Genomic DNA, 27,355 nt, shown 5'->3' with positions numbered 1-27,355 from the left:
TCAAATTAAACACTCGATCGGTAAAATTAAATCACGAAAATTTAATACCATCAAATTCACATGCTGTGAATGCCAAAAATAATATTAAAATAATTTTACGACCTCAGATTTATGGTTTCAAAACCATTGTTCCGATTTAGCTAAAATCGAACTGTTATAGGGATTGCCAACTAGCAAAGGCGATCTGGTATATCCCTCTTCAAAAGGTTGCATGTTTCTTCTCAATGTCGTTGGAAGGGTAGGTACAAGAAATCTTAAAAGACAAAAATTTGCTCGCTGCTAATGATACTTATTGGGACATTAATTTTGGGGTTATTGTATGGTGCATATGGAAGTGTCGTAACTCTTTTATTTTCATGGAAGAAAGTTGTTCCGTTGATGATGTGGCAATCAAAGGACTAGCTTATTGGAAAGCGGTTTCATAAGCTTTTCAAACACGCAAAGGCTGTTGGTCAAGTGCGAGTTTGCCCAAAGTGGTTATTACCACCTCCAAGATGGTGTAAACTAAATGCGGATGTGTGGTGAATCTTATTTCATAGGAGGCGAATGTTGATGGGGGTAATGAAAAACGCTAATGGAAGTTGGATATCAAGGTATAGCAAAAACATTTATATATGTTCGGTATTACAAGTGAAACTTTGGGCAATCTTGGACAGGTTAGAACTAGCTTGGGAGAGGAAGATTTCTCATTTGATGGTTGAGAGTGATAGTTTGCAAGCCGTCAATTTGGTTATCGGGTAAAAATATAGGCTCGAAAAATGAGCTTGGGTAAAAAAATAAGGCCCGTTGAGAAAACAGGTCGGGCCTTGGGTAAGGTTGTTTAAGCTCGGCCCAAATTTGCAAAAAAAAATTGTTGTTTACTATTATTTTTTCACTGTTTTTCTACTATTTTCCTACTATTTTTTCAACTATTTTGCTGCTATTTCACTATTATGTTGCTATTATTTTGTTGTTATTGTTTGGATATTGTATAACTATTATTTTATTATTATTATTTCTACTACTTTAGAGACATTTGCTTATTAAGTTGAACCTATCTTAGTGTTATTTAAGTATAAAAGACTTTTTTAATTTATTTTCAAGTTGTTGGGAAACATTTATTTTAATGTTTTTAGTATTTTTGATGTATTATATTTTTATTTTTTATATAAAAAAATAAAAAAATTTAATACAGGCAGGTCAGGCCCGAGTGTAAGCATTTTTATTCGGGCTGAACTTGGACAAAAATTTAAGCCCATTTTTGGATCGGACTAAACCCAAACCTATCAATCGGGCCTAAAATTTTATCCAAACTCAACCCTACTATACGTATTAACAACTCTAATCCACTATATGTCAAAATAAATATATTTGAGCTAAATAATTTACATAATTCCTTTTATATAACCAATATATTTTTAATGTGATAACTCCTCTTAAAGTTTTAAATTAATTATTTTTTTGAAGATGCAATATAGAGTAGTGTCAGATTCGGCATTTATCTGTAATAATGGAGGTATTAGTTAGCAAACAATATCTCATATTAATGAGTTTAAAGTAAGTTGGTGGAAAGTAACATGGGCTACGTCTGCTGGTTAAAAATGATATTGAAGAATGGGAAAGTGTTTTCCTTTTGTTTGTCGTTTCTTTTCCTTTTTAAGTTGAAAACAACAACTTTCTAATTTCTTCGAAAATCTACTCAGCTTACAGTCTGATTCGAATATGTTAATACCAGATTCAAATTGTTCCCCTGCATAAATCATGATTACTTAGTATAATATCCATACTCATATCAGTGGAAAGCAAAATTAATCGAAGAAACAGAACTAAATTTCCAACCCTAATAATAACAACTTGAATCTTCTGCAATCTAATTATTCTAACTCATCACATGATCAAATACTTGAACACGAATGCACGTTATAATAAGTTTACAATCACATTGCTTATCCATCATTAATAAAAAAGAAAATGAGAAGACCAGAAACTCATAATATTTTAGCTAGCTTAGCACTCAAAGCTTCACCATTTTAGTGATTTTACATCCCCCCCCCCTTTTTCCTAACAAGCTCATCATCTCCTGCAGCGAGTGATCCTTGAACAACCCCTAGTGTAAGGATGAACAGGCCCGTGGACCTTGAAACAGTTGTGAGTGTAGTAAGATCTGCCTGACCTTGGTGGGCACGGGATCCTGTTAGCCCAAAGCGCCCCGTATGAAATGTAGTACCCCATTCTCTTCCAAAACAAAGATCTTCGACTGTACCCATTTTCACCACCATCATCATCATCATCATCATCATCATCATCATCATCTATCTCTTCATCGTCATTTAACTCACTGTAACTTGAGATTGGAAGTGGCCTTTCTAAAGCATCTCTGACCAGCTTCAAACTTGTATCTTCGACTTGAGCTTCGACTATGGAGGTTGTAAGGACAATGTGAGTGATGAAAAGGGGGAGAAGAAGCTTGCTGAGAAGTACTGATGAAGAAGAAGCCATGGCTTAAGTGAATGATGGAGAAAGCAGCAGGTTTGAAGGGGTTAAAGGGAAGGGAGAGTAGGGTCACGTGGAGCAGAGAGATGATTCGGTTACAGCTGTGGATCATCAATGCTCTCATTTTAACGCGTAGCGCTTTGGTTTACACATAGGCCGGGGTTTAGCCATATCCAGTTGGTCTATGTTTGATGAGTTTAGAGCAATGTGTATGTATGTATGTCGGAGAGAGACAAGTGATGCTGAAAGCAGCAGACATGGCGCACATGCGATGGATGGGAAGCGATTGGGTTGCTTCATTCCCTTTTGAAAATTAATTAATTAGAGGTATTAATGTTGCAAATTAGAGGTGTTTTGGGGAGGGCAGCTTTCACTTTCTTCCTTGCAGCAAGGAAAATGAATGATCTGAATTTTAGTAGGGCAGGGTCGTCCTAGTTAGTATTTTTCAAACATACTAGTCCTATGTGTATTAGAATAGAAAACAGTAGGCATTAGTGGGAAAAATATACTCACAGATTTTTAGGGAATTGAAGTTCCCTGCCCCTATTCTCTACCCCATTAAAATCACGCCACCTGTTTCCTTTTTAAGTTCTACCTCATTTTACTTTTATAATAAAAAAAAACATTTTTTCTTTATTAAACAAAAAAAAAACCCTCATTAAAATGGTAATTTATTTTAAATTATATATTAGTGACAGAAAAAATATAATAGAAAATAAAATAAATTATAGTTATAATAACAATAAAATAACTCAATTCATAATATTTTTTATTTATAAAATAGAAAAATAAAAATATCAAATATTGAGTTAGTCTAATAGTTAAATTTTTGCAAATTAATTCTTCGAATTAACTTATATTTTCTTCATTGATTTAGTTTTATATTTGAAATTAAGAAAAATATTAAATTCGAAAAATAAATTTTGAAAAAAAATAGAGGTTCATAGGTGGAGATTTACTTTAAATTTGAAGTTGTTTATGTGTCAAGTTAGGACGGAATTTTGGTCATGCTTATACACGAAGCCAATACCATATATAATTGCGTAAGTCCAACCCATATTGAAATATGAGCCTCAGATTTAACTGAAATTCACCATATTTGTAAATGATTAACCTAAATTCATTTAGGCTCATTCATATTTTTTAAAATTTTTAAAATATAACTTAATACATTTTTTGTATAACCACAAGTGTCCTTATAGATTTTTCATTTTACAATATAATTTAATATATTTTTAATATTTTAATTTTTTTGTATGAACACAAGTGTCCTTGCCGATTTTTTATTTTAAAATATAACCTAATATAATTTTAATATTTACATTTCTAAGCCTAGTTCTATCCAGGGAGTAGTATTCAAATAAAGTCCTTCCAACAATATTAACTCCAAAATTTGAACTTAGTCCAAATACTTAGGGAAGAAATCAACTTCCACTTCTTCCAACCCAACCACTTGTAAGTTGATATTTAGTTATTTACATAGTATAATATATTAAATTTTTTATTTGCTATAAATTACATATATATACTTATAAATTAAATGAAAAGTAATATAATACAAAGTTGAAAACTAGTCGAGTCGTGTTGGGTTCAAGTTTCTAATACTGAAACCTAAGCTTAATCTATATTTTAAATAAATCTTTCTTTTTCAAACTCATTTTTCTTTTAATATTCTTATCAATTCCTCTTAAATTTCAGAGGAATCTTCGAACTAAACGAATAACTCGACTCTTGAACAAATTTATTTAAATTTAACTCTTTTTGATTCTACAATACTTATTATATTCATTATATAATTTATATATACTAAGATAAATATAAAAACTTAATTGATAAAAAAATAATGGTTTGATTTAATATTTTAGATTTAACTGTCAAAACTCAATCTATTAAGCTAGTATAAGGCACTTTTCAACTACTTTTATTTGTATGTTGTATAAATTAAAAATATTATGATGAATTAATTTAATATTTAAGTTATTATTATAAATTTTTTTAATTTTAATTCATTTACGAATAATATGTAATCTAAAAAATGGATGATATTAAGACTAGATAGTATTTGTGTTACGTGAGGAGCAAGCTGCTGTCAATCGTATGTAGCACCTTAGTCTGCTTATTTTAGATGTTGAATAGAATTTCAATTTTTGGATTACATTACATAAAACTTTTATTTTAACGTTAAATGTTAATATGATTACAATTTTGAATTAAGAAATTGACAAGCATCCTATAAAGTTATAATAAAATATTAAAAATAAATAAATACTTTTAAAAAGAGACATAGGGTAGTTTTTTAAGACTATTTATGGAATAAAAAAGTACACTCCTAGTGTACCAAATACTAATCCTTATTTAAATATTTTCTCAAAAAATATTTATATACATATAATGGTAAACTATTTAGTTGGTCACCCTACTTTTAGGGTGCTTTTATTTTGGTCACTTAAAATAAAATCCTTACATTTTCATCGCCCAACTTAAACGTTAAATCTCTGACAACAATTAACTATATACGTCACGTCATGTTTACACTTTCATTTTGGTCACCCAAAAAACATCCTTTTTTTAGTATTGATTTGGGCAATTAAGCACATTAAGGATTGAAGTGAAATAACAATAAAGACTAAAATAAGTTATTGAAAAAAATTTATCCCTTGACAGTGTCAGCCGATTTATTACTATAATATTGGAATTAATTAATTTAAACTCCTAAAATTTAAAATTTTATTTTACGTTTTTAAATTGAAATAAACTCAAATAACTAATCTTTAATGATTTTCTACGAAACTCAAATTTCTTTTGATTATATGGTCTTGAATCCTCCATGCTAAGCTAAAAGTAAAGGAAAATAGTTGCAATTAATTAAATTAATTAATTTAATCTTCCATACCAAAGCAAAACCCGAAAATGTTTCATTACTTATTTACCCAAATGAAGAACAAGCAACAAATTTAATTAATTGCAAAGAATTTTTTCTTTGCTTTTAGCTTAGTATGGAAGATTCAAGATTATATAATAAAAAGAAATTGTATAACAAGCTCCAAAAGCAGACGTAAAAGAATGTTACTAGAATTTTGTAACACTCCCAATCCAGCCTGGAAGTTGTGGTCGAATCTGGTGGTGTCACATGGTAGTGTTTTTCGAAAAATGAGTTGTCGTCGAAAACCTCTTATCTTTACCATCTTTTTACACTATCTTATGCTTAATTCCAAGACATGTCAATCAATTTCAACGTGATTCGTATTCAAAAGTTATTCTCTTTTAAAACGTTATTAATTTTCAAAACGTCACTTATTGCGGAAGTTTTTCAAAACAGTTTGCATGTTTGTGCGAATTTTGTTAAAATGTTTGATTCGTTTTAAAAACTCGATTATCCCTACTACTAGCAGTTGTAAATCAAAATAATAAAAACCCCAAATTAAAAATAAAAACCCAATATAGGCCATTATTACAATAAAATACCCCAAAATAAAATCAAAATTATAATTAATTACTAAGTCAAACTAAATAGGTTGTATGGCCACCACTGAGTCCTCCGTCGCACAGATCCGCCTATGTCTAGGGATTACTTGTACAGTCAAATCAGAAGGGTGAGTTTACGAAAACTCAGTGTGTAATCCCATATAAAGCAAACAGTCAGAAGGCAATCGCAATCTGGGCCTAAGCTCATTTCAGTACAGTTTCAGTTTCAAATAGGGTCATAGCCCATTATAATACAGAAGCAGTTATGCATTTGGGCCTTGGCCCATTACCGTATCAATAATCAATGTAGTAACATATATACAGTTTCAAATCCTACCCAGCCAGCCTCTACACTCCAACTCCGTCCAACCCTACACTCTATGTGGGGATATAATTAACCCACCCATCCCTACACTCCAAAAAGTACCTAATGCGGCACTAAACAACAGTTCGCAACAGAGTTGCTAGTAACTTAAGCTCGAGGCCTTTCAGTATACTTCCTAAGAACATTATAACTCTCTAACCTAATGTAATGCAATATACAGATATAACATGATGTAACATAATATCATGCATGTAAACAGAGCATACAATATCAAATCATTGGGACATCATCAGGCTTAATCATATCAATCATACAGTCGTTTCAGTCAGTTATGGGTCTAGGTAAACTTACCGTCCCTACAATAGGTTCACAGTCGACTTGGGCGACTTGTGCAATCTTATTAGTCAAATAGTGAAAATGAGCCTACAAGCCCAAGAAGTTCGCCCTTGTGGGCCCACACGCCCATGTGGCCCACATGGCCCAAATTGGCCTTGGCCTCGTGATCCATTTTAGTGTAACCCATGCTAGATAATTATTCATATGTGTTTCCACTATTTACTTATAATCCTTCAAAGTTGTCTACTTGAGTCACTGTTACTAAATTATTTGTATCTTAAGCTACAGAATTCTGAATCAAGGTCTACAAATTTTCCTTAAAACTAGGCTCACATATCTTCTTATCATAAAAATTTTAGAATTTTTGGTTTAGCCAGTAAGTACAGTTTATTCTTTAAAGTTTCCCATACTCTGCTGTCTGGCAGTTTCAACCTTTCTGCGCTAAAAATTAATTATCTTCTTGTACAGATTTTGGACGATGTTTCCGTTTGTATATCTTGAAAATAGACTCATTCAGGATTTTAAACATATAAAATATAACCCATAATTATTTTTATACAATTTTTAATAATTTTCGAAAGTTAGGATAGGGGATTCTGAAATCATTCTGACTCTGTCTCACAAAAATTTCATTATCTCATAATATGAAATTCTTTTGCTTACTTCGTTTCTTCCATGAGAAACTACGTTAAAATATATTTAATCCCATATTTTTTCACCCTCTAACTCGATTCCCACGATTTATGGTGATTTTTTAAATTAGCCTACTGCTGCTGTCTAAACAACAAGCAATATCAGCTTTTCGTTGAATCCCTTATTTTTGTGTTTCGGGTACACACCTGGCATCGATTGATGCTACAACGATCCCCAAGCACTCTAGAACCTATAATTGACCGATTTTACTCAATTTATCACTTAATCGATCGAACTAAAACTAAATCCGAAACGAGAAACGCATCCCTTAAGCAATGAAAAGCTTACCCCAGCACCTCAAAATAGTTGGTTACGCAATAGCACGATGAGACCCCTAATCCAAGCGAGATGCTGCTGCCAAACGCCACAAATCCCCGAATCAAAGTTGGAAAAAAATCGTAAGTTAAAGAGAGCAAAAACTCTACTTACCAGAACGTGCGACGAAAATTGACCCAACGGAACAAAGGTGTGGTAGCCAACAAAAGAGATGGAAACAGAAAGAATAATGGAAAGAAAAAAAATCGGGTTTGACAACAGAAAAATAAAAGGTGAAGAAGAAAGGGAGAAGAGACGTACGTCAGAAAGGTGGGGAGTTTTGGAAAAATCAAAATTTTACAAAAAGGAAACGATAATGCTCAGAAAATATGATAACCCTAAAATCTCTCTATTAAACTCCCACTCATGCAGGGATTTGAACTCCTAACCCTCTGCCAACCAACATTACCCTTAACCACCAGACCAATAAGCCCATTCTAATAAGTACTTACAAACTTTTAATTAAAACTAGCCCAAAATAGGGGTTAAGTCAGAAATATACTAGAATTTGCCAAAGTTAGGACTTGAACTCAAGACCTCCCAAACTCACCTAGAGCACTTAACCACAAATGTCAATACACAATTGTATCACATTTTCACTATAACAAAAATAAGAATTTTGGGGCGTTACAAATTTGACATAAAACTAATATAAAAATCGGTTGTATAACAAGCTTAACTGTTACAATAAAATATTATTATAAAAGGGTTAATTGTATAACTATTTATAATTGATTAAGTTTTAATTTAATTGACATCATTGCTATTATAGCAGTAATGAGTATATGGTTAAATATTTTTTTCTTTTATTTTTAAATTAATTTAAGTAAAAGTAAACATTTTATAAAAAATATATATTTATATATATGTCAAACTAATAAATCTATTTATCTAGGCAAAAATTGATTACAAGTTTAACCATATGTAAAAATTATATTAAAATGTTAATTGAGTCTTTATTTGATTGATATGGGTATTTGTTGGCAAAGTAGGAGGATTTTAGTTTGAGTGCGTTGAAACACATCATCCTCCTATTTATGTGTTGGAGAGAAATTATGAGTTGTTTTAGGCATTATATCAAAAAGAAAACCTATAATGAAATTTTTAAATATATATATATGCAATTTACACAAATAAATTTAATATAATACAAAATTAAAGTAATTTTTGGTTATGTAAACATCCTTTCTCTTATGGTTTGTCCGACCAAATATAAGGTAGATTGATGAGACCTTTACACAATGATTGTCTCCCTTGACCATGTCTTTCATGAAATTATGTATCAAGAAGACAGGAGGTATTTTGACGTTGATGACCCATTTCAGCAGCACATAAATTTTGTGAAAAAAGAAAAACAAGTGTAAGATACTACCATTCTACATTAATTTAAGTGAGTTTTTGTTGCTCTACCTACATATCAAGAATGACGGTCTAAACAATATTACTTAAAAGTAGATATAACAATATTTAATTTAAGAAGTAGAATGCATGCTTATGTTTTACAATCACGCTGCAACGAATCTATCCACTCCAATCATTTTTGGACAAGGAAAAAGAAATTCTTATTGCCAGCCGCCAGAGAGTTTTCTACCACATCACAACATTAAGTTATTTTAATATGCGACAATATTATTATTATTTCCCATCGACTTGTAGCATATGCTTATACTAACCGCAGATAAATGCATCACTCATCTAAACTCACCTTTAATTTTTTTTAAAAAAATTCCGTTTAAATTAAGTATAAATTTTATTTTAAATTTTAATTTATTCGTACATTATAATATTTAATTCTAGTCATAGTTATTTGAAATATATTATACTTGTAATAGTATTTTGTACCCGGAGAAGAAAAAGAGAACTGTACCATTTTGATAAGAGACAACTGTAAAATAAAAAAGAAAAATCTAATATTGAAGTAGGGCTATAATATGTTGACTTTGAATCTAAGTAATTCTTGAATAAATGAAACTTAAAGTGGGCATCAAGAGGGAAATCTGCGGAATATTGACATAGGATATGGAGGAGATTCCAAACTTTCATACTTATCAACATGATTATAAAATCTTCAATCCAATATCCACACGAGAGAAGCAAATATATAAACATTTATTTATGTAAAAATTCGTTTTTTTAGGTTCTACAGTTTTAAATTATGTTTTGTCTAAACCAAAACAATAATACCATTTTTATAGACTATTTGTTTTAACTCTTTTTCTTTTGTTAATGTTTATACACATGGATTATAAAATACAAATAATGTACGTTTTAAAATAAATAAAAAAATTTTGAGACAGGACAAGTGAGGCTGAGTCGGATGAAGCCAATGAGAAGCCCCCCTGACCCACCCCCACCACCTCACCCCCTTATTACCCCATCTCCCTTTAACCTCCCCTCTTCACTTTCCAACCTAATCTACCCTCTTAGGGGCACCGCCTCTGTCTATGTCCCCACCCCAACCACCGCCATCGGCACCGCCGTTGCCACAACTGGAACCATCAGATCATTCACCACAACTTCCGTTGTCGGCGGGGCTGATGCTGATGCCGCCGCCGGTTCCGCTTTACAAACATCCATCATGGTCGCCAGACATTTTCCGGGACGAAGCATGGCTTAGAAGGAAAGGAAACAGCAAGAAAAGGAGAAGCAAGAGCGTAACAGATGAAGACCTCGATGAACTCAAGGCTTGTATTGAGTTGGGATTCGGCTTTGATTCCCCTGAGGTGGATCCACGTTTGTCCGAAACTTTTCCTGCTTTGGGTCTTTATTATGCTGTTAATAAGAGCTACAACGACGCCATCTCCAAGCCTTCCACCTCCCCTCCTTCAGTTGTATCGGATTGTGATAGTATTCCTTCCCCTATTGGCAGCCCCCACGCTATTGTTGGCCCTGGTCTGTCTCTCATTATTCAATCCAACTTACACCATCTTTGGTCTGATTTTATTGATTTTGATTTCGTTTTTATCTGGTGAATTGGTGAAGGAGATAACCCGCGAACGGTGAAGACAAGGTTGAGGCAATGGGCGCAGGTGGTTGCTTGTTCGGTGAGGCAAAACTCATGATGATGGATGTGTCCTATAACTTGATAAAGTACCAAGGGTTTCAAGATGAAATGATAAGAAATCAAAACCAATGAAACCAGAGTCGTTATGGATGTAAATCAAACACCAAACATCTTTTTGTTTGGTAACTTGGGTTAGAAAAATTAAAGAAAAGAAATCAGAAAAATCCACAAGTTACTGAAAAAGAAGAAAAAAAACACAACCCTGCTAGATTGACTTTTCTTACCTTTAATCACAGAATGCTGCAATGCTGTCGTAGTTTGATTTATGTTTTTTTCTCTTCTACTTTTCCTTAGTTTTGCCAAATTTTACAATAGTTTCAGTCTGAACATGATCTGCACAAAAAGAAGAAGGTGAAAACATGTTTGCAGCTTGATTTTTGTACATATTCCTTCTGCATCAAGAAATTGTTTGCCCTCACTCTTTCATTTTTCTTCCACGTATATGTTTTCAGATCTGATTTGATTTCTCCTTTTTGAAGATTCTTCAATTTTTAGTCTCTCTTCTAAAATTTATAACAATGCATTTCTTATCAATTTTAAAAGCGAGATCACCATCAATTGTGCATAATTTTGACTTGTATAATACAAATTTAACTCTTGATGTTTTCATTTTTTTTAGTTTGGTCTTGATTCTAACAAAATCCAACAAATTTAACCTCAACATCTGTAAAATGTTGCGGGCTAAATTTGTTATTATATCAGTCAAATTGATATAAATTTGACGAAAATCATTAACATTATAATTAATTGTCCTTAGTTGCTCACTTTTGAAATTGACAATGATTAAATTCTTCCAAATTTTATGAGGGGCCAATTTGCTCAATATTAAAATTGAGAGAAACTAGAGATGTATTTTTACCTAAAGTTAAATATATCATATTAGACACATACTTATATTCATTCATTTTTAAATTTACTTTAAAAAAATCTGAAAAATGATTTTTTTTTAATTATTAAAAATGTTAAAATATGCTATTAGTCTCTATATTTTGACAAAATTCGAGATTTAGCCCATATAATTACCAAGATAAAAATTAAGCCATCATATTGTTTTTATTTAAAAATTTGAGTCCAGTAATTGACATTGATAGTATTTGTTCATTAAGCTATTATTCATATGACGTGGCATATAATTAACGACAATTACCAACAACGATAATAATTGGATTAAAATCGAAAAGATAACAAACCTGCTGTGCCAAGGGCAGACAAATGAATCATTTTAATATCTTGAGTAAAGTTGTTATGCTTAGTCCTTAATGCCAGGCAGTTAATTAAACACCCTTTTTATTTGCATTTTGCATCCTCTCATCATTAGCTAAGAGTAGATATTTTGATTCCCATCATACTAAACCCCAAAACAAACTCCACAAATAATTATTAACTTTAAAACATAACCCATCACATATGTAAACAATATAGGACTGAAAAACATACTAAAACCTCAATTCTTATACCTATTATTCATGGTACTTACAAAGTAGAGGAAAATTATTTAAAGAAAAGATAAAATTATAAATTTTTGGAGGGGTTAAAATATAATTTTATCTTACCGGAAGACAAGACTACTACTTCCCCTAGAGCTTCCCTTAATTACAGGGCCGGTCAAAAAGCAGGGTTGATAACCTTTCATGCTTAAGAATAAAGAAAATTTAAATCTTAATAACACAAAGTCGAGGATCTTTGACAGAAGTTGATCAATAGCACTAAATATATTGTAATTTTAGAAGGTTAAAGTAACTGGGAGGTCCATGTATTAAATTAGTCCCTCTATTATTAATTAGATTGCCTATATTATTAAAAAGATTTAAATAGTCTAAATTGTAACAGAGTTAACATTTACTACATAAAAAATGTCTTGAAATTTATTTATTTTTTAATTGCAGTTCAATTGCAAATAAAAAAATTTATTTACAAAACCATAAAAACTTTATAAATATTAATGTTGTAATTTTTAAATAGTAAATGCTTAACTCTATTCCAATTTGACCTATTTAATTTATTTTAATAGTATAGAGACTACAATTAGTCCATTTAATAATAGACATGTCCTTATAATTAAACAACGTTTAAGGTACTACATTCACCAATTTTAGGGGCAAGAAAAAGAATGCAATGATGGGGGAAACGAATTTTAGGCCCAAAAGAAACTTGACTTCCCAAGAAGATATTGGCCTCATATCTTATTTGATCCAAGAACAGCAAAAGCAATTTCAGGCTTTTATCACTCATGAATTAATGGATGAATTAAAATCTCTATTTACTTTGGATAAACGGTAATGAATTAAAATAGATAAATTAATTTTTGTGAAGAATCAGTATTTTTTTTAAATTAAAAAAAAAACACTTTTGAATGATGAATTTTGAGCCTAACTTTTATGATAGCCTTTCATTACTGGTTACACCATAGATGAGATTGGTAGTTGCTTGCATGAATCCCCTCATATATGCCCCCACGTATGCCAAATTTACAGATCGCCAATAAGTGGGAGTTTAGCTGGGAAAGGGTGCAAATATGGACAGCAAAGAAGAACCCACTAGGGCAACTGGTCGGCATCCTAAGCATCCATGTAAGAAAAAGGGTGCAATTCATGACAAAACCCGCATGCTATCTTATTAGTGCTCACTACTCAAATCTTCCAACTTATAAAAACACCCATTTAAGTGCTTCACACTATTTAACTTTTCGGCCATGGTTTACTCATTGGATGAAGATAAAGTTTCAGACACATATAAGGGTCCAGTGAAGGGAACTTGATGGATCTTGTTCCAATGAATTTAACACCTTCTGCGCCATTATTCGCCACTCCTATGATAATGTGTCAATTCTTTCTTATTGCAATTGTTGGAGACTAAAAGCTATGGCTTAGGACTTGATTTTTATTTATCACCATACCAACCTTTCTAGTCCTATAATTTGTGTCGGGCCTTTCTAGTCTTATAATTTGTGCCGGGCCTAAGTATGATATTAATATACTTTATGTTTGCCTAAGCTTGACTCGACTCGAAATATGAGTCTAAAATTTTGTGAAAATCTGTTTATATTTGTAAAAGATTAACCCAAACCTATTTTAGACCTACCCATTTTATTTTTTAAATTTTTTTAAAAAATATTTATTTTATTTTAATATTTAATAATTTTATATTTTTTAATTGATTGAAAGATTTTTATATAGTTATCTTAACATTATTTTGATGTTTATGTTAGAGTAGTATTATATATCTAGTATAAGTTTTTTTTATACAAAAGAGGGGTTAAACCAAAACAAATTAAAATAAGATCACACTACATTAGATAGATCATCATGCAGAGATTGAATGACTTCATCCAGGGGTTGCATGGATATAAGCTTGCCCAAAGGTCTTAAGAATATCATTTTTGCCAAACCATCCGCTACTAATTTGTTGGCCTCTCTGAAAACATGTATTAAGCGAATTGTCCAATCACGTTGCAGAAGCTCCTTGATGCTACAAATCACCGAAGAACCATGCTACTCCTTTCCAGCTTCTTGAACTTGAATAACTTCCATGCTAATTGGAGACCATCAAGCATACCCCAAAGTTCAGTCATGAGCACCGAACAACTTTCAATATTTCTTATGAATCCTGCAATCCATACTCCAACCTGATCACGGATTATTCCTCCTACAGTAGCACTCCCTGAAAACTGACACACAGCACAATTAGTATTCACCTTTTTCCATCCGGTGATTTCCATCTTATGACTTTACAAGAATCGCGATTTCTACTCCTCCATGTCTGGTTGGATCCATGGTTAGCTGTAGGAAAATTGTCTCTCATCCAACAGCTTTTCACCAAACTACTATTAGCTTCCATATATAAGCTCAACATCAAATATATAATTGTTTCTCCTAATCCAAAGTTGCCCACCTGCTAGTCTCACAAGCGAAATATTTAGGATTAGAAAGATTTTTTACAAACCATTCTTTAAAACTGAGATTGAAAAATTCCTATCTTGTTTCCACCTTAATAACAGAAAGCCATGTTGCCACAACTAGGGTACAAAACCGTAGCACATGGTCAGTATTTTCCAACGAACTTCCACAAATCATGCAGCTTGTATTAGTAGCCAAATGTCTCCCCACTCTGTTTTCATTAGTTAGAATTCTATATAAAAAAAGCTAGCCAAATGAAAACAAGCACCTTTTGAGGAACTGGAATGTGCCAAATCCGATGCCAAATTTCATCGCTCCTTCTCAACTCCATCCCACAATTAGTAGCATAGGCAGATCGCACCGAAAACACACCTTTTTTGTCATGAACCCAACCTACAGAGTCAACAACGTCATGATCTAATGGAGGCTTATAAGTTGAGATGCTTAGGATGATTGGGTTTGGCAGAACCGAGTTAAGGATAAGCCAATTTCAATCTCCATTTGGTGAAACAAACTCCTTCACAGGGACATGCTGCTTAGGAATGCATTTGAGCTTTGTACAACTGTTAAAAGCAGGTGGACCCAATCCTTAATCTAGTTATCCCTCCAAAAATCAACACTTGCACCAGTCCCAATATTCCATATTATACCATCTTGGACCATACTCCGAACTCCACAAAATCCCTTGCACAGATGTGAGGCGTTCCCTTTATATAAAGAGATAGGCAATTTGCCCTTCCATCTATATTTTGCTCTAAGCATTTGCACCCAAACTTGATTAGGTTTTTTAATAAGATTAAACCTATTTTTAATGAGAAAAGCATTGTTCATACAGTCAAAATTGTTTAATGTGTTCAAATTTACATAATATATAAAAATAACATAATATAAAATATTATTAACATAAAAACGGGTTGAGCTCTATCCCGGCCGTTATTTTAAATGAGTCTATTTTTTTGCCCAAACCCATTTTTCGGGTCTAATATTTTTGTCCAAACCCTCTCAAATTTTAGGCGGACCTTTGAACCTGGATAGATAACCCGACCCATGAACATATCTACCTTTAATTCTTGGGATTTAGCAATATGTTGATTTGTAGATTTAAGTCAAACAAAATATAATGTTGTATTGTTATTAAAAAAAGATAATAAAACCAATAAAAAGTAAAAGCAGTGGAATATCAAATGTATGAAGCAGCTGTGGTGGAAAACGGAAATTATTAATGTTTGACCAGAGAAATATTTTCGAGGATGAAAGCTTCTAGAGGTAAAAATATACAAAAGAGAACAAAAGCGGGCTTTAATGGAGTGCTGGTTCTGACCACTTCATTGCTTGTGTGTTGTTTCAGTTGTTTTTTTATGCTGAAATCGATTTATTGTGTGGTAGTAAGAAAAATGAAATAAGAGGAAAAAGTAGGCGGCTGCAGAACAAGACAAAGGAAGAGTAAAGAAGAACCAAAAACACTTTCAACTCACCAGACATTGATGACAACGATGCCATTTGTTTATATCAGTAAAAATGGAATTTTGATTGCTTAATCCTATCATTATGCATGTGTTTTTTTTTAAACATAATATGCTACAATGGCTGTATATTATTTGATAGAAACCAATCACTACTTCTTTCACACACAAAAAAAGGTCCTTTTATGCTGGAAATTTAAAACAAATGATATCTCTTCATATAAATTTTTTATTTGAATTTTTGTAAATATCAAGATACCATAAAACTCAAAAATATTCAAACAACGTTTTTAATACAAGTGATAAAAAAGGGAGTCGAATACATTGGGTGATTCAATTCCTCGCAATCTCTTCCCCATCTTCATTCTTCTTTATATTTTTTTCCAAAAAAGAAGGGTTTATACTTACAAATTAATATAGAATTTAATCGGATTACTTGTACCATTCAAGTTGAAAATGTTGTTCAAGATTTTCTTTTTTCTGGGAAAAATGGATTCCAACTGCTACTTCTTTTACTGTTTTTCTTTAGTAAAATTCTTTCTTAAAGATAAAAAGGGGAAAAAATAGTTTAATTTGTGTAGAATATAATTTTTCTACAAAATTAAGATATATCAATTATTTTGATAAATCAAACATAGTTTCTTAATCACAAAATTAGTAATATAATGAACAATAAATATTATATTGGTGAATTAAAAAATTTCTATAAATTAGTTTTAAATACATATATTTAAAATTTGCTTAGTCAATAAATTTCAATTAAATCTATCCACAGGTCAAGTTTAGATAAATTTCTTTCATGTTTCGAGCTAGCTTGAATTCAATTTAAATAATAAAAATTAATTTCAATAAAGTCTAATATTATTATATTAATAATATTTTTATTTTAAATTTAAAAATATTAACATCAAACATTGTAATGTTGAATATTATGAAACACATATTAAATTACTTATATTTAATAATATAATAAATTAATTAAAATTACAATTTTGTTTTAACAGTAATTTTAAATTTTAAACACTATTCTTAATATATTATTGAAAAAATAGTTATATTAATATTTTAATAATAAATATATATTACAATTTATAAATATTTAATGGAGTAAAATATGAATATTTTAATTATATAAGTATGACGTTTAAATTCATTTATCCTTTCCAGTTTTAACGTGTCACTATGGACTCTCCTATATGTAATTATTGAATTTAAATAAAAATATTAATTTATTATAAAATAAAATTTAATTATTAAAAGAAGTATGTTTTATATTCAATTTCCTATTTTTGGGCAAAATCATAGAAGGATGTTTTATATGAAGAGATATGAGGGAGTTGGGTTGGGAAAAGGAAAACCATCATAAGTGCAATAGAGGAATCCCGTAGCAATGTGATTTGAATGAATCCAATCTTAATTTAGTAAATATGGAAGACCAACTCTAGTGGGGGACCTTCCTTTTTCTTTAATACAAGGCGCCTGTTTCTCTAATTTTCTAGAACCCAGCCATTTATCCTTTTGGATTTCCTCTTATACCAACTCACCACACCATCTCTCTCTTACCAAAGTTATGGTATTGTTAAGATTCAAAAACCCAGAGAGTTGGTTGTTTTAGCTCATGGAAAGGGATCCAACCATCGTTCACCGATTCTTCCTATCTGGTTTCTATTGCTGGGGTTGGGAATTCTTGACCGCTCTTCTTCTCTTTAGTTCTTCTCTCTAAACTCCATACCCACCGCCCTCCTTCATCTTTAAACCTGCCTTTCCTTTTCTTTTCTTTTCTTTTCTTTTTCTTTTTAATATTCTTTGCTAGATTTTCTTGCAAGTATAGTTTGGGGGGGAATTGAAATGGCGCAAAGGTCAGTTCCGGCGCCCTTCTTGACGAAAACGTACCAGCTGGTGGATGATCCGAACACCGACGACGTGATTTCTTGGAACGAAAGCGGCACCTCTTTTGTCGTTTGGAAAACTGCTGATTTTTCTAAGGATTTGCTCCCCACCTATTTCAAACACAATAACTTTTCCAGCTTCATCCGTCAGCTCAACACTTACGTATGTTCCCTTTAATTTCCTCATTTCTAATCTTGTATGTGATTGCACTTTCACAAAGCTTTAATGGATGTAGTCAATAAATATATTACAAATTATTTTAATTAAAAAAGGGAATCACGGGGATCGATTGAGTAACCTGTCAACTACTCTTTCATTTTAAGAAATTTTTTCATCTTAAAAACTCAAGTTTTACCAACTGGTTTTAGGTGAAGGTGAGGGACATGACCGTCATTTCCCACACATTAAATTTCCTTACCTATCACTTACGATTATTTGAACTTTTACTGTATTCGTACAGGGATTTCGAAAGGTTGTTCCGGACAAATGGGAATTCGCGAACGACAACTTCAAGCGAGGGGAAAAACAGCTCTTGTCCAAAATCAGTCGTCGGAAGACGGTGACATCACCGCCGGCTGATGCTCCGGCGAAAGGCAAAACATCTGGTGCTGCAACTCCCTCTCCGACTGACTCCGGAGAGGACCTAGGATCCACTTCCACGTCATCACCGGAATCGAAGAATCCGGGATCGGTGGAGACGAATCAATTCACCGATTTATCAGAAGAGAACCAGAAACTGAAAAGAGATAAGGAGATGCTAAGCATTGAGCTGGCCCAGGCCAAGAGGAAATGCGACGAGCTGGTCGCTTTTTTAACTGAATGCGTGAAAGTGGGGCCGGATCAGATCAATCGCATCATGCCGCAAGGAAGCTGTGGCTCCACCATCAACGGCGAAGGTCCTGGCCGTATCTGCGGTGTCGATGATGATGAAAAAACCAGTGAAGAAGATATGGGGAGTTTGAAACTGTTTGGGGTTTGGTTGAAGGGGCTCGCGAGGAAACAATCATGTACGGGGGACCTCACGCTAAGGAAATGAAGACGGTAGATTTTCGGCACGTGCCTTTGGTGATGGAGAGCGGCAAGGTTTGCAACTGAGCAGTTTTTTTAATTTTGTGATAATTGTAGTGTATTCTCATAAGAATAAAGATGAATTCTTATTATTTCTTTTGTACACAAGATTAGTCAGCATTCAGGAATTGCGGGAGGCAAACATCAAATCTTGTTCTCCATCTAGAATATTGGGAAATTAATTACCTTCTTCTTTCTCTTTTGCCTTCTCACATGTAGGAAATAGCAATAACCAAAATATATAAAGAGTAATTTAAAATTATTTTTATATTCATTTAAGAGTATAAGCACCAATTAAATGAATTGATTGCCTATAGAATAATTCATTATAATTCACCCACTAAAATATAATCTCAACCAGAAAATTTAGTTGTAAATCAGTAAACAAAATAAGCACGATGCTTTTTCTCTTGCACAGAAGTTGTCTTACATAAAACGTTAACTATTTAATTCCACAAAACTTTTATTTATGTTAACTTCCATCACTTTCAATTTGATCACACCATTGCTTAACTTTGATTCTTGCACGATACTTCTTCAATAATGGGTTGATAAAATAATTTTATTAAAATATTCCAATTAAATAAGACAAATTATAATGCCTTGTCAAATAGTATATTATTTAAGGCTCTGCTTGTTTCCATATAAAAGCTTTTACATAAAATATTTTTAGCCTTTTCTTATATTTGTGATTAACGTAAAATGTTTTCACCTAACGTAAAATTACCCCATTATTCCCGTAAAATGTTTTATCGTTTTTTTTCCGTAAGACTTTGTTCACTATAACACCCCCACACCCAATCCGAACATTGGGTCAAAGCACCGGGATGTTACATTCTCTACTACATTCTTTACTTATCAAATATTTTCTTATAAACTTTCATAAATTTTCAATTTAGTTTTTTTTGTCATAAAAGTTTAATATTTAGTAATTAATCATATTAAATCAATTTTCTTTATTGTTGCACGTTAATCATATAATTTATCTCAATATCTTGTTCCACGTATCAAATTTCTATTTATTTCACTTCTATTATTTCATCCACATATTTTCTCAAGTTTGACAATTTAGTCATTGTCATCATAAAAAATTCCATATTTTTCAGCAATTTTACTTTTACAATACTTTATGTATATTTTATCATCTCATAACACATTCATTAAACTTCTATCATAATTTCCTTATTCACATATTAAATTGTTTCACACTTAAACTTTTGTACAATTTTCAATTTAGTCCCTATTGCCATGTAATTTATTTTTCACCATTTAAGCACTTTAATCAAATAATTCATTATAATATCTTATTTCACATAACAAATTTTCATGCATATCACTTCTCTTGTTTCAATTATAAATTTCACAAAGATTACAATTTAATCCTTAACATCATGAAGATTCATTATTTACTATAATTTCACATTAACATCAATTTGTAATCAATTCACTACTTCATTTAAGCTCTTCATCATACATCTCAAATGTATGTTTGTTCCATTAAAAACAACTTTTATGAAATATTTGCAAGAAATCTGTCAAACAACAGAAAATATTTTACACAGATTCATTCAAACACCAGAATATATTAGCTTTTCCAAAAAAAAGTTATTTTCTAGAAATTATTTTCAATGAAACAAACGGAACTTAAGCTACAACCAACACTACATACGACTCTTGTAAGTAACACCAACAAAGTTTTTCATATAATATATTTGAAAAACAACTTGAATTACTACTATTAAAAACAACATCCTATACATATATAATTAAATTACAACTAATAAATTATATAAACAATTTCAATCAAAATCAACTTATTAGAAGTTGTGAACTGTTAGCCTATTACAACTACTTTTGTTAAACAATTTTTATAACTAGTTATTCTATTTGTGTATAAATACATCATATTAATGTTCATTCAAGTCAAGCAATAATAATTTCAGTTTAAAGTTCATTTCTGTTTCTATTTTCATAAGCATTCTTTCATGGTATCAGTCGCTAGTTAGTTACCTGGGCCGTTTTTGTTGTGCCCGATGACACTGTTAAACTTACAGACAAAACGTTCGTCCAGTGGCAACATTAGCTGACGCTTATTATCGAAGCCTATGGGCTTACTGATTATATACATGGGACAGTCTCTTCTCCATCTAGATTTGTCAAAGATGCTGAAGGGAAGTTGGTTCTTAATTCTGCGTTTCTTTCATTTCAACAGCAAGACAAATTGCTTGCTTCATGGCTCTTATCTACAATCAGTGGAGATCTTTTGTCCTGTTTTACAAGTACTGCTACGGCTCATGATGTCTGGAGCAACGCATGTCATCTTTTCGGAGCAGTGTCTAGTGCCAAAGTTTCTCGCCTTAAACAAGAGTTCCATTCGATCAAGAAAGGCCACTTGTTTGTAAAAGAATACCTGGGTCAAATCAAGAAACTTTGTGACTTACTTGCTACTTCTGGTCATCTTGTATCACTTGAAGAACATATGAACATCATTCTTGCAGGCCTGTCGTAAGATTTTGACTCCGTTGTGACATCATTTTCACCGGAACCCCTAGCGTTAGATCATATTATGGAAATCTTGTTAGAATGTGAAAGCAGAAAAAAACAATTTGTGACAGAGATTTTTCCCCAAGCCAATCTGGTCCAGCAGTCTTTACCATCTGGTTCGGTATTGAGGGTTTTAGTGAGTTCACCGTCTGGTTCTAGTGTCGCGGGCTCATTTGCTCTTGGAAATCGTGGGTCGTTTCGTGGTTATTGCCTAGGCAATCGTGGCCAACCTCAGTATCAGATTTGCGGAATGATTGGGCATTTGGCTTAAAGATGCTACTATCGTTTTGATCGTTCTGTTGATGGCCCTCCTGTCTTTGCGTTTGGCTCAAAGATTTGGGGCCACTTCATTATTTTTTAGGTGTTGAAGTGCATCGTTCTTCTGCTGGGGGGAGCTCTACTTATGTCAAGGGAAATACATTCTCGATCTTCTTGATAGGTGTCGTATGATTCAAGCCAAAGGTGTTCCAACACCCATGATTAGTTCCTCTTCTCTATTTAAGACTGATGGCACTCCGTTTGATGATCCTCGAGAGTATCGTAGTCTTGCGGGCGCGTTACAGTATGTTGTTCTCACTCGCCCTAACATCGCTTATGCTGTTAACCGCATCTGTCAGTTTATGCATGCTCCAACCAATGTCCACTTTGTTGTTCTAAAACGCATCTTGCGCTATCTCTGTGCCACTATCGACTATGGTTTAATTGTACGACCATCTGTTAGGTTATCTCTGGTGGGCTATGCAGATGCGAATTGGGGGCACGATTTTGATGATTGCCGCTCCACCACCGGATACTATGTGTTTTTTGGCAGCAATCCTGTCTCGTGGTGTTCCAATAAGAAACAAGTCGTGTCTCGATCCACAGCTGAAGCCGAACATCGTGGGTTAGCTGCAGCAGCTGCTGACGTTACATGGTTAGAATCTTTGTTGAAAGAACTTCGGTGTGAGTCTGTTGATGCACTGATCATTTGGTGTGATAACTCTAGTGCGGTTGCAGTTGCAACAAATCCTGTTCTTCATCCGAAATTTCAACATGTTGAGCTTGACTTGTTCTTTGTTCGGGAGAAGGTCACAAATGGTTCTCTTGTGGTTGGCGAGGTTCCTGCCTGTGTGACCAGGTTGTCGATGTTCTTACTAAGCCATTATCTACTTCTCAATTTTGTAGCTTTTGACACCTTCTTTTGAGTTTTGAAATTGGGATAGTTAGGTGAATATTAGAAGCTGTGAACTGTTAGTCTATTACAACTACTTCTGTTAAACAGTTTTCATAACTAGTTGGTCTATTTGTGTATAAAGACATCATATTGGTGTTCATTCAAGTCAAGCAATAATAATTTCAATTTAAAGTTCATTTCTGTTTCTATTTTCATAAGCATTCTTTCACAACTAAATTAAAAAAAAATCAAACTCAACTAACCTCTAACACATAACTTTCACCTTGTAAGATTTGAACACCTTTATTAATAATGCCAATGCCTTAAACGACAATATATCATTTGTTTTAAACATTATGGTTTTTTTTTTGTCATTAATAATTCCTTGTGTGTTACTTAAAAAAATTATTAGTGTTAATGACACATTGGTTATGATTTATGACTCAAACTGATACTTAAATTAAGATTGTTAAGTTAATGATTCATTAACTCTTAATAGATAAGATTTTACATATTGAAGATAGATATTGATAAAAATGGAAATGTTGGTTGCGTACAAATTTCTAGAGTAGGTATAACAATTTGGAGTGAAGTGTTCACATTCAACTTGCTTCTTCATATCAAAATACATCCTATCATCTTTCTTCCTTATCTCTCACTCTTTTACGTATCAAAACAGGGTAATTGAGAGCAAGAATTAAATTTATATTTTTACGATCATTTTAATAATTTACTTTTATAAATTTTAAAAGACTAAATCAAATTTTTAAGAGATTAAAATATAATTTTACCGTTATTAATTATCCCAGCTTGCACTAGAAAAAATATGTTAGAACTTCATCATAATACAGTGGGTCCTTTTCCAATTGGTTTTCCACAATTGTTGTGAGTCAAATTAGGATAATTATAAAACAAACTCTTTCAAATATTTTAACTTTGAAAATATAACAATTTTATTTATTGTATTTTAAATGATATACGTGTCACTTTTATGAAGTCTAATTATTTTAGTAATATCAAATAATTTGTCATATTCATGTATTATTGCACACTAATAAAGTTAATTGGTTTATTAGGTTTAATAAATTTTTTTATTTCTAATTATTTTTGAAAGATTACTTTGACACTTATTTATGTTGAATAATATATGCGTGACCAATTGTTTATTTATTTGAACACTCGTGAGTGTTGAAATATATGGACAACTTTTTTAAATATTCATAAGCTTTCTCCTATTTTTTATTCTTTTATTTATATTTTCGTTTCTCTGATCAATTAGCAATTGTATAAATATTTGAATAATTTTTTGTGTTTATTTCGTATCTTGCATGATTCGACTAATAAATTGATTTATTTGTTAAGTGATTATTTATCTGAAATTGGTTATTTATTTAAGAGTACTTAATATATTAGTGAGTGATGTCCCTAATAGAATATCGAGACAAGTGATATCGAAAGGGTATATGTTTGCCTAGGAAAAGATCGGAAGAGTAACTTAGGTGGTAATCCTTAGTGAAGATGTGCCGGGAGGGTATTCTTAGCTAAGGGTGATAAATAACTCAATCTAGGATAATTAATGATTTAATTAGATAATTAGGGATTTGATCGATTATAGGCTAAAGGCTCGCATTGTTGACACTAGGAATATAAAAGTCCATTAGGTTAATTTAGGTTAGTTAATTTAATTAGTTTAATTAAAATTTTAATTTGGATTCACACTACTAATTCGTGACTCAATTAGATTAGTAATTATTTTCTGTAATTAATTTAATAATAGTTTCTCTGATCTACAATCCCTTAGATACGATCCTTGAAATACTTACCAGTGTTTTGTTGTAAATTTTACTATATTACAATTTAACTTGTACACTTGCGCAACCGCCGATTTAATTATATATATTTTTGTGTAATATTTATACTATAAACGATAACAGGTTTATAGGTAAACAATAACTTGACTCACGTGTGTCGAATTCAGACATTTTTCAGTGAATGATGTCTTTTTTGTCCCAAATTGGTGTTCTAACGTTTTTTGTCAACTAATTTGATACTTTTTTTATAACGCTGTTAAATTTGAGATAAGCGATTTAGTGAAAATATTGATGACATAACAATGACATCATCATTTGAAAGTTAAATATAAATTATAAAAAAATTTTAAAAATCATAAAAATTAAAATTTTAAATTTCATTAAAAATTTTAAAATATATAAAATTAAACTTAAAAATATATAAATTCTATCTATCTATAATATATTTAAGTACACGTTTAGAGAAACTTTTAGACTGACGAGAATATCCTTTATTATTAATTATATTACTAAATTGACATTGAAATAATAATTTATTAATATCATTATGTGATAATAATAAAAGTAATATTAATTAATATGATAGTATATTAATGTGAAATAATTATTCTGATCACATCTTTTAAAAGCTCTAAATGAAAAAATAACATAATATATTATTAATTAATAAAAATATAAATTTATAAAATCATTTAATATAATCGAATAAATTAAAAATAATAAAAATCCAAGTTTTTAATTAAATAAATATAATTTTTTATATATAAATATAGTTTTATTTTAAATATGATAATAATTAATAATGTTAAAATCAACTTTTTATAATTAATAAAAGACAAATGTGTGATATTATTATTATATGTATATAAAAAGATTAATATCAATATATGGGTAATCTAATTACTTAATATTTTTCTATCGGTTGTATCTCATTTTTTTTATTTTCATTAATCTCTCAATTATTTTTTAAAATTAATAGATTTTTATAATAAATTAAACTAATTCTCATTTAATTCAAAAATATATTTTTAAGAATTTATAAAAATACATCATTTAATAAATTTAAAAATAAACACGTAAACATGTGAAATGGGAACTAATATATATAAAAGCACGAGTTTTGACAAACTTTTGAATTACTATGAATACCCTTTATTGTTAACTATATTACTAAATTTATATTAGAAAAATAATGTACTAGTATGATTAAGTGATAATAATAAAATTAATATTAATTAATATGATAGTATATTGATGTGAAATTAATTAATTTGGTCATTATATATAAAAGCACGAGTTTAAAAAATCTTTTCAACCAATGAGAATACCCTTTACTTTCTGGCATATTACTAAATTTATATTTAAAATAGTTATAATATTTCAGTTAGAATTATTAATTACAAAAGTTGGCGTAGAATAGAATTTGTGATAATACATTTAAAATAATTATAATTTAATAGTTGGGATAATTACACTTTTAAAAATTTTATAATATAATTTACAATTATTACTTAAAAAATTAATTAAAATAATTATAATTGAAGTAAATGTAAAAAGGTTTTACAATCACAATTATTTAAAAAAATTAATTTATTATTTTTTACTTATATACTTTTTTAATACTATATTCTATTTACAAATTATTATAGTCAGTATTAAGAAAATAAAATAATTAAATAGGGAAGAGTTATTTTACAATATATTATTTTTCTATTGTTTGTACAAATACTTTAAAGTAATTGATATTTTACATTTATTATTTGATATTTTATTATTCAAATACTATAATTATTTTAAATTTCAAATTGTAGCATAAGACTTAGGATTTGAGTTTTGTTTTTATATTGCATGACATTTAATTTAAAATTTTAGAATGCTTAAATATGATTATTAAGTAGTTATGCATGAACCCGATTTCTATTAAAAACATTAGTAGATATCACCTTTTCCGCTGTTAAACCATAATTTAAATTATGAGTAATAGGTAATTCAATGACTAATCAAGTTTTCTTCTAAAATAATCAAATGTTTTAAAATGTCTGTTTTCAAAACTCTGATAGCTTACTGGGTCATTTCGGTGGCTAATGTAATCTTCCGAATTTGAGTCTAACGTTTAGGCCGGACTGGGGAGGTTACACATAACAATTTTTTAAGACTGCTTATGGAGTAAAAAAATACACTGCCAGTGTACCAAATACTAACTCTTTTTTAAATTCGTTATTTTTAAAATTTATCTCTCAATTTTTTTCATTGTAAATGAGACCTATTCTCATTAATTTAGTAAATATGTATATATATATTTAAAATTATAAAAATATATTATTTAATAAAATTTTAAAATAAACAAATAAGATCATGTGCAACACATGTAACATGGGAACTAGTGATTTTTAAAAGGTTAAAGCATGTCTATAGTCCTTATATTTTTCGAATATTAGGAATTTAGTCCATGTGCTTTTATTTTCAAGAATTTAATCTTTTTACTTTTCAAATTTCAAATTTTAGGTTCAACTATTAATACTATTAATTTTTTTTAATTACATGGCTACCAAGTGAGTAATTTTTTTTTTAATTTCAAAATGTCACAACAACAAATTTAGTAAAAAAGTTAATAGGATTTATAGTTGGACCTGAATTTTGAAATTTGAAAAGTAGAAATATTAAATTCCTAGAGATACAAATAAAAGGACTAAATTCCAAATTTTCAAACAACACAGGGACTATATGCACATTTTAACCAATTTAAACTCCAAACGTGTAAAAAAAATAAAAAAAAATTTACGTTGTATCACATTTCTCGTAGAAACTAACACAATTTCTAGGGTTTGAACCAAAATCTAAACAGAAGCCTCGGAACCCT

The 27,355-nt window shown here is 30.7% G+C and overlaps 2 protein-coding genes and 1 pseudogene across 2 annotated transcripts; 2 read left to right on the top strand and 1 right to left on the bottom strand.

Moving 5' to 3' along the window:
• Positions 1–1,840: 1,840 nt before the first annotated feature.
• Positions 1,841–2,671, bottom strand: LOC107914320 (protein RALF-like 34). The gene has a single exon (XM_016843192.2). The coding sequence runs from the start codon at positions 2,476–2,478 to the stop codon at positions 2,053–2,055; it is 426 nt and encodes a 141-aa protein (XP_016698681.1). The 5' UTR covers positions 2,479–2,671; the 3' UTR covers positions 1,841–2,052.
• Positions 2,672–9,859: 7,188 nt separating this feature from the next.
• Positions 9,860–11,088, top strand: LOC107914318 (uncharacterized). The gene is made up of 2 exons (XM_016843191.2): positions 9,860–10,498; positions 10,589–11,088. The coding sequence occupies exons 1-2, from the start codon at positions 10,051–10,053 to the stop codon at positions 10,666–10,668; spliced, it is 528 nt and encodes a 175-aa protein (XP_016698680.2). The 5' UTR covers positions 9,860–10,050; the 3' UTR covers positions 10,669–11,088.
• Positions 11,089–17,393: 6,305 nt separating this feature from the next.
• On the top strand, positions 17,394–19,184 carry LOC121222414 (heat shock factor protein HSF24-like; annotated as a pseudogene).
• The last annotated feature ends 8,171 nt before the right edge of the window (positions 19,185–27,355 follow it).

Source organism: Gossypium hirsutum, chromosome D10 (genome assembly GCF_007990345.1).
Source record: "Gossypium hirsutum isolate 1008001.06 chromosome D10, Gossypium_hirsutum_v2.1, whole genome shotgun sequence".
In the NCBI taxonomy this organism is placed as follows: Eukaryota; Viridiplantae; Streptophyta; class Magnoliopsida; order Malvales; family Malvaceae; genus Gossypium; species Gossypium hirsutum.
Note: the sequence above shows the minus strand (reverse complement) of the source record. Positions and strands in the feature narration are given on the sequence as shown.